The following is a 9,686-nucleotide window of genomic DNA, read 5'->3' as shown; positions in this document are numbered from 1 at the left end:
CTGATGGACTGGAGTGGTGTGTGGATTATTGTGGTGTTTTAATCAGCTGTTTGGACTCTAATTCTGACGGCACCCATTCACTGTAGAGCATCCATTGGTGAGCAACTGATGTTAATTTCTTTAAACCTGTTTTAATTAATAAACTTTTAAATTGCCATGTAAATTTTAAATGGGGGGTGGGGGGGTGAACTATTCCTTTAAACATGGCTTTGATAAGGTTGAGTCACATTGATGTCAAATGTAAACCTTTGAGTGTTGAAGCAAAACCAGCTAAGGAACACAACTCATGATGAGTCCACAATAAAATAAGAGAGATTTTTCACAGGTATTGATCTAAGAATATTTAATTGGAAAAGTCAGTTTCAAAAATACAAGGCAAATCCAGGGAAAGTGGTGCTTACAGCTCACCGAGTCGGGTAACGTGGCTTTCTCACAACTGGAATAAATAACTACTATAGCACAGACCATTGATTGCACCTCTTCAAAATCCATCAATGAAACACACTCATAATAGTGAAGCAGAACACATTTAAGCTGCACTGAGTGATGGTTCAGTGTTTCCATTTCCTCGATCATGTGGGGCTGAAACTAAAGCGGTTAAGACAGCATAAGCCAGTATGTTCCTCTATTAATATGCATAAGAAAATTAACAACAACAACATACTGGACATATGGAATTAGCATATGCATGTGCACAAAAGTCATTACAAATGATCTATCTACTACAACAACAATGTTCAACATTGCAAAAAATGCACACTTGGCAACTTAACACTTTTCGCACAAAACAAGAAAAAAGGATAAGCGCAACAGCAAAAAGAGAGAGATTTGGCAAAACACAAAACAAGAAGTTTTAAACTGAAATGGCACATTATTCAGTGCTAAAATTATGGACCTGATGCTGTTAGTACTTTTTAAAAATAGCTGGAAGGAAGCGGTGCATGATTGATTACAAATAATAAAAACTGCAAGTTAGTGCATGAGTATATGGCTTAAACCAAGCTGACAGATAACAGAGCAAACAGCTCCCCGAAATTATTTCAACAAACATCCACAAATCAAAGCATAAGATATTAAAACACTATATCCATGAGTAATACTAAGCTTCAAAGGAAATTAAGAACTTGAAAAGTCCAGTGAGAACAGCGAGACCCGGATGAGGTGGTGGGATCTCTGCAGTTTAAATAAGAATGGAAAAGAATCTGTAAATTGGTTGAAAGTCGACCCTGTCGCGGTTAAGACTATGTACAACAGGAGGGCTGCAGTCCATCGGCAGGGGAGAAGCTCCCATTCACATGGCTCAGTTACACACAGTTACACAAGTGTTTTTTAAATATTCACGTTCTATGTCTAATTCCTAAACTAATATCCCATAGGCTGGACTGGTCACATCATCGAGACGGACTTCATAAAGCATAGCACAAAACACAGGTGTTTTTCAGGTCTGCACTGATTCAAAGCGGATGGATGCTGTTTTCCTGGGAGATACTTGACTGATACTAAACAATAACAGTTTATGTGGGTTAACTTTCGGTTACACTGAAACTACAGGAACTATTGCGGCACTCTTTACCTAGTTATGTGTACGTAAGTGAGCTGACCATGTCACAAGAAACATGAGGCTATGAACATGCAGACACCGATGGCTTTACATTGCAGATTTTCGTTTTGCATACAGAAAACAGGAAGAGTTTCTCACATCAAGGATGGGGGGAGTGCCAGAACGAGCTTCCTTTCATATATGATACCTCCTCCTGCTGGTTTAAATTAGCCCTCTGCAGACCTTGTGTGGAAAATGGGTCATCAAAATAGATGTGTGCGGTGTGGTGCGTTATCTAGTGTGTTCTGAAACGGGTGTGTAACTGTGTGTTTGTTAGGGGGATCAGTGGTTGTGTTCTGCGTTTAATGCTTTAATGGTCTCTTGGTGCGCTTCATTCTACCTGTGCAAAAGGGAACTGGAATAGCTGGACTTTTCTAAACATAGTTTAGGACAGACGGTCTGAGGGACTATAAGAAAGCACTGGGGTTCGCCCTCGGGTCCTTTTGGTTCCTGTAGCGCATGGCCAGCCAAACTCCTAAGATCTGAGAGAAAGGACAAAAATATAGATTAGAAACAAAATACTGGAGTACAATAGCTGTAACAAGAAAGAAGTCATTCATGTCTAGAAATTATTCCATCATTTAAGGCAAATTTACACTTGAATGTGTGGCTGAAAGTGACATTTATACATACGCAATATGATACAAGAGATAAATGTTCAACATTAAACATTTTCCTAAAATAGGATTTTATTACAATATTAGATTCACGAGATCTTGCAAGATCCAATGAGATCTCGCGAGATCTGACTGGTGTCGCGAGAACATGATGATATCCTTGCCCAGACCTTTCAAATATATTTGCTTTACACTTTAATGTTACTACACACAGAAGCGCGCCTGACGCTCATTTTTTTCCAGAAGAATGCACATAGCCGGCTACTACTACTACTACTACTACTACTACTACTACAAAAATAAAACAAACATTACTTTTTAATGATTAATCACAACATTTTTTCCATGTTTTAATTGTAATAGTAAATCCATTTTGTTTGCCAAAAATAAATTTTTTAATTTTCAGTAATTAAAAGATATATGATAAATTAAATTAAAGTTTTATGACTTCATTGTGATAACCATAAACACATAATTTCTAAGGGGAATAAAATACATAAGGCTACTTTAAGAAAAAAAAAATCTAGTGAATAAATTAAATTATAAATTAAGAATGTTTATACATTCAAATAATCAAACATGCTAAAACACAGAATTATGTAACAATAATATATATATATATATATATATATATATATATATTTCATAGGGACCCAAACAAATTGATGTGAAATGTATAAGTTTCATGATTCTGATTAATTAGACATGCTTTTTAATTGATACATTTTAATTTAACTATTAAAAAGGAGTTGAGAAAAATTCTAACTGAAAAAAAAAACAAAAACAATACAGAACAATTAAAACGGAAAACAATGAATTTTGAAAAAGAAAAAATCTAATTAAACAGAATTTAGGAAAAAATCTAATTGATTTCATAGGGCCTAACTATCCCTCAGCCTGGCTGCGCCCCCCAGTTTGGGAACCACTGCTTTATTCTTTTAAATGGATACATTAATTGTGTTTATTATATATGCTTTTTTATTAAAGTGGAAATCAGTTTACTAAATAATAAATGTGACTGACTGCTTCAGTTCCACTAATTTCCATTAAAGGGATATTTGTGCGGTTTACTTTTATTTATACTATTTATAATTTGTTTAATTACTTGTCAGTTGAGTTTGTTGGAAAACCTTCTTCAGTGTTTACATGTTTATTACTCCCTAAAATTTATTAAAATAAATGTTTAATATCATAAAGTACAAGTTGATTTCAAAATGCACCTACTTTTTTGCATTTTGAGTTTTTCAGTTGAATAAAAGAAAAATGTTCCCTATATATTTCATCATTGAGGATTTCTTTTTAAAAAATCTCTTCTCGTCTCATTCTCTTGTCTCATCTCTTCTCGTGGGATAAGGGTCTCATCACACCCCTAGAAAAAAATTATTCTGCTAAACAAATAAAATAGTTGACTTGACTTAATATTAAATTCAGCTAATCATGTCTGTACATTTTACAACAACTTTGCATGTGGTTAATTCAATTAGATTTAAAATGAACAACTATCCGTTTTAAAATGAAATATTAATGTCATGTACTTGAGCATGTGGGATTTTCTTTTTCTCTTTTCCACTTAATTACAACCACAGCAGTTTCTGGTTGACCTTATGCAACAAAATGAAGAGTAAAGGACGGAAAGGAGCTATAAATGTGGAACTGATACTTTATATGCATTTCATTTTTCTAATAATGGGAAATGTAGTAGGTCACATTCTTACAACTTTTTTATGATAAATTACAATTTATTTTAAACCATGGTTCTCCAACTGATGAGCCCACAACTCTTAAAGTCAGTCCAGATCTCCCACTAGTTACCACAACTTTGTAGTGCCTTTCACATGTGGCCCGGACAACATGCGATCTGAACTAACCTCTGTAAAGCTGAAAAAGAGGCCGACTCCTCCAAGGATCTTCAGAGCTTCTGATGAATGTTGAAGCATCTTTTCACCGCAGGTGAGGCAGTGGCTATTTGTTATACATGGCTGCAGGAAAATAAAACAGGGTATTCATCTTCATTTTTCACATTTGGTTAACTCAGTATTAATCTATCAGTTACAAATGAACCATTCACTCATCATCTTCAAATAAACTGTAGCAAGGTTGGTCAGACAATTTCTCTCACTCTAAGCGGACCAGAATAAGATGTAATGTGGACCAGATTAAATACTTGTTACTGTTATTGTCACGCCCCCCCCCCCCCCATTCCTACCCAATTTCCCTTTCTCTACTTTATCTGTTCACTAAAGTGTCAAAAATCCTAAATAAAACATAAACGAACACAAGCATATATTCTTACAGCATCACAGAGTTGTAAGTCAGACATAAACACTCCCAGGTTCTGTGTATTGTTGAACAAGCCACAGCAGTCCAGCTTCTTCTCAATGCTGATTCTTGTGTTGTTATTCATTATTCCCCAGGATGAATTCAGCAGCTTCTCCTGTTTTGGGAATGTGACAAGACAAAAACCAGGAATAGCACTCAGTTTCTCAAACAATTGTGCAACAACATCAAGAGTGCTTTAAAGTTAATTAGGATTACCTGTTGACCCTGGTTCATGGCCAGGCAAGAACAGGACACTCCAAACTGGAAGAGGAACACAATGAAGAGAATGACCATGTACTGTGGAAAAGCAGTTGTGGTCAAGGACTTCACAAGATTCAGAAATGAGAATATACAATTGATGTTTTATGGGCATTGGAATACAAAAATCATGTAGTACAAACGCTGCTAAAGGATACAAAGAAAAGCATGACTTGGTGATGATTGACAGCTCCAATGAGTCCCACAATGGCGATCAGCAGCAGAAAAAAGCCCACGGCAATCACGCCACCAATGATGTGGATGCTGGAGACAATGCCAAAGCCTTTCCCCCATGCTGCTACGACAATCAACAGGAGACCCACCAGCTGAGGATGAAGAAAAAAGACCAATCAGAAACATGTCACAACCTTTTGCTATACATAAAATTGTAATAACAATAACAATACATTGTGCTTAAAGTGGCATTGTAATGGTGCTTACAACATGGTTTACTTCCATATTATGACATTTTCAAGTTTAAGAGGATATTTAAAAAGGAAAAATTTGGATTTGTAGATTTGTAGAGTTATTTAAAAGTAATAAATAAATAAATACAAATAAACAATAAAAACACTATGCTGGCAGTGTTGCAATAAACTTTCATTTTAACTGAATTAACTTGTCAACTTAACTTGCAATTATTTTCCCCATAGAATTGACTGAAAAAAATAAAATGAAATAAAACAGTATAAACAAACCAAACAAAATAAAAACAAATTAAGTCCAACCAAATAAAAAAAAAAAAAATATATATATATATATATATATATATATATATATAGAAAATAAATAAAACAAAAGTAAAACCAAACCAAATTAAATAAATTAAATTGAAATATAAAATATATACATTGGCAAAATCAACAAATAATATAAGTTACAATTAATTTGTTGCATGCAAATTTCAATGGCAAGCTATGGATGTTCATCAATGGAAAAAGATGCTCTTTGTTTCCAGCAGTGGATAACCATAACATGTTAACCAACTGTTAGCTGGGCATTGTCTTCATATGACCATGTAGTTGGAGAGAATATAGTTATAGGTTGAAAAATAAGACCAACAACAATTCATAAAATTAATCAAAACTACTGTGACAGAGACATGAAGCACAACTCACATGCTGTTATGCTTATAAAATCTCTATAACTAACTACACATCATTTCTATAAGCTAAACGGTGACAAGGGACAATCTACAGTTCAAGATTTTGTCTGAAATCTATATAACCAAAAGCAAAGGGCAGCAAGATAAAGATTGTAGGTCCAGAGAGCAACATGTGTCTCAACATAACCTAACCGAACAGCATTACTGTCATGAGCAGCATACCACAAAGCCAACCAAATAATGTGCACACAGTCCCTCCTTAAATGGCAGGATGAGGGGTATGATTATGGCATTACACAGAACATTGGACAACCAAACAAACACAAAATGGTCCAAGTGAGGAAGACGCTGATTTTCTGTTCAAACCCCATATTTTATCAATAAATTTACAGTACACCCATTACATAAGCAGACCCTTTAACCACTAGATTACACCACCCAAAGTCATTTAGCAATGCAACTTCATTTACAGCTCTGACTGAGTGCAAAGTACTCTATTTTTGGCTGTGTGTGACTGTGACACCTTGATTTTAACCCATTATTCTCATCACTCCTGTGAGTCAGTCATTACGGAAGTACGATCAGTGACTCAGTCCTGTGTGTATCATATTAAGCAAGCATGCAAACTCACTCAACCATATTTGACACGACATTTGAGTTTTGACAGATACATAAATGAAGCTGACACACCAAAATCTCCCAGGGTATTCAACAGGGAAATAGATAAACCTACATATATGTTTGGGACATTTAAAAAATACACTTATTCAAAGAGAACTCGAGTAATAAAAAGCAGATTACACAAACATAGGGGGGTTATGCAACACTGGATGGCGAAATGTAATTAAGAAGATATGCCAAAAAAACTAAATAAAAAAACTTAATATTAACACCCAACCCTGTTTTTATTGCTTTTAAAAAAGATTTTGTTTAACGAGCTCCGCCTGTGAAGATAAGCAGCTAGCCGATTCATCTACTGATAGCTACAAAACAAATACCTCTATAACCTAACATCAGATACCTTTATATTGAATATAAATACATTAAAATGTTCCTAAGATGTCTAAATATAGTACAAATTATGAAATAAAGTGAAATACCAAACGTTTTAAGTATTTACACCGGATTAGCCGCTGCTAACGGCTAGCTGTGCTAAATATCCATGTATGTGCGACTCACCATATAAACTACATTTAGCGAACAGAGGGCGTTTTTCGAGCACGTAAATCCGCCACAAACCATGTTTAATCTTCGGGCATTTACCGGTGAGATGAAATGATATGCTAGAGATGTTGTTTTCGCTGCTGTGCGTGCGCTATAAACTGCTCTTTTTCTTTTGGTGAGCAATATTACGAATCTTTCACTGGAATCGATTCTTTTAGATGAATCAACTGAACCAGTCCGCAAAACTGAATCGTTCAGTTCGTTGTCCGCATTTACCATCCACCAATGCGATGCTTTTGAGAAACGCAGCACAGACCTGGAGCCAGCGACTAAAAGAAATGGAACACTGTTTAATGCCAATGTAAATTATATTTTGGTTGTAAATAATTGTATGTTTCAATAGCTGAATCACGGCTGCAACTAACTGAACCAAGAGACATTAAATTACCTTTAACTACTATTGTTAATTAAACTGAAATAAAATGTAATATATAATACTGAAATTCGTTTTCTCCATACAGAAACGTTTTAAGAGGATGTTATGGAACTACGTGATGACGCACGTAAGGAAAGGAATCACTAAAAATCCTTTCGTTTTAATTGATTCTTTTTACATGAAGAGTTCCAAAAGAACTGACTCGCGGAAATCGGTTCCCATCTCTTGTTGAACTAGCCGGTGACGTCAATCGAAACCGCAGCCCCTCTAGTGGCATGCGCTTTACTTGTAATACACGTGATTAGACGCTAGGGGAGATGATTTCCTAAAACATAAAACCTACCGTATGAAAAACATACAAATAACAGCCAGGGTGTCCAAAATATTAACTAATTAAATTTTTTTTTGAAGGTGTAAAAAAATAGAGGTCGCTTCCCTCTGACGGAAATTGACGGAAGTGTCTAAAATTGAATTTCTTTACACACACACACACACACATATATATATATAATGTAAAATATATAAAATATTTTTTTTATTACATCAGTGTTTGATTTCACAGTTAAGCCAGTTCACACAGGCCATTGATGTAAATTATTATAACAAGTATTACTATTTCAAAAAATGTAAAATTCTAAATTATCGTTCCTTTTCTTCCTTTATTCTCGCGATAGCAACGCTTATGCCACCAAATAGCACGCCCACATACTCATTTTATTAAAAACCTTACACATCTTAAAGAGATGAAGACATAATCAAGGACGGTTTCATCTATTAATCATTTTGAGTCTAAATTTGCATCCCATAGTTTCACAGTACATTTGCCCACCTGTCCGGATACATGCATGCTTCATTAACGAGAAGGCAAGTATTTTATAGCACACAAAGCGATCATGCCTAACGTGATTTTGTTTATAATGCTTCTGGATATTAGTGTTTATTGAGATAATAATAATAAGTGTTCTGATTTAAGGATTCAGGTAAACAACGAAACGAGACTTCCATCGCTGCTTGTTGACTGATATTAAACCCAGCGCTGAATTGAAGCTTGTGTTGCTTCGGCATCAATGGCTGAGCAGAGTAGCAACAAACTATGTCACTCTACGCCCCGCCCTCTGACGTCACGGGCCTGTGAGCCACAGGATGCTGCATTGAGGACTGATGATAAAGACAGGCCTATATTCCGAATCAGACACAAGGAACCACTTTATACACTGTGAAATTTACATTTAAAACGTTTTTTCGTCTCATGCGAGAAATTCCCATAAATGCCACATATCACTTATAAATGAATATTTTATGGAATAGGGTATAGGGCAGGCTGAGGCTAATTGTCACACTTTTCAGTCAACTGAATGTCAGTTTATGGGTAGGCACGTACATTAAAATATTTGTTACAAAATAAAGCTTCATTTTGATACTAAATGTTACATGTTGTCACAATGGGAGCCTGTTATTATGGCCTATATGAAATATAAAAAAAAAAAAATGGGGGGGGGGGGATTTAAGCATTATTTAAACCAATAAAATATATTATAAATAATAAATGACATGAAATAGCATTTAAAAATAATAATAATAATAAACTTGTAATAAAATAAAAATGTAAAAAAAATACCCTTTTCTGACAAACTGCATGTGACAATTAGCCCCGATTTACCTTATTAGTGTAATCATAATAAAGCTTTCATAATAGGAACCTGCTATTAAATAGCCTTTTGTATGTAATATATATATATATATATATATATATATATATATATATTTAACATCTAACAGTTATTTGGGATACAAATAGAAATCATAATTAATAAATTATAATTAAATTATAAATTAAAAACTACTAATTGATTGTGATCTAATAAAAAAAAATATATATATATATATATAACATTAAAACAGTCTACCTTGACATAACCTTTATGAAAAATACTCTTGTCTGACAAACCTATTTCCCTTTTTGGTATTATAATATATATATATATATATATATATATATATATATATATATATATATATATATATATATATATATATATATATATATATATCAGTTTGAAAACAAAGTCTTATTGTTTTTTTTTAACGGTTGCCTTGAATTTACCACAAAATCCTGTTTGCGAGAAAGCAGCCTATGAGATGGTGACAGTTTTTAAAATCAGGAAGTGAATTCAGAGAGAAAGAAAG

The 9,686-nt window shown here is 34.1% G+C and overlaps 1 protein-coding gene across 1 annotated transcript; it reads right to left on the bottom strand.

The window, feature by feature from the left end:
* Nucleotides 1-326: 326 nt before the first annotated feature.
* On the bottom strand, nucleotides 327-7,273 carry tspan31 (tetraspanin 31). Its single transcript, XM_026237143.1, has 6 exons — nucleotides 7,079-7,273; nucleotides 4,953-5,120; nucleotides 4,753-4,833; nucleotides 4,511-4,651; nucleotides 4,086-4,196; nucleotides 327-2,082 (listed from the first exon to the last, which is right to left on the bottom strand). Exons 1-6 carry the CDS (start codon nucleotides 7,139-7,141, stop codon nucleotides 2,008-2,010), a joined length of 639 nt encoding a protein of 212 aa, XP_026092928.1. The 5' UTR covers nucleotides 7,142-7,273; the 3' UTR covers nucleotides 327-2,007.
* Between the last annotated feature and the right edge of the window lie 2,413 nt (nucleotides 7,274-9,686).

This window comes from Carassius auratus, chromosome 48, assembly GCF_003368295.1.
Source record: "Carassius auratus strain Wakin chromosome 48, ASM336829v1, whole genome shotgun sequence".
Classification (NCBI taxonomy): domain Eukaryota; kingdom Metazoa; phylum Chordata; class Actinopteri; order Cypriniformes; family Cyprinidae; genus Carassius; species Carassius auratus.
The sequence above is the reverse complement of the archived record's forward strand: the minus strand, read 5'-3'. Positions and strand labels throughout refer to the sequence as shown.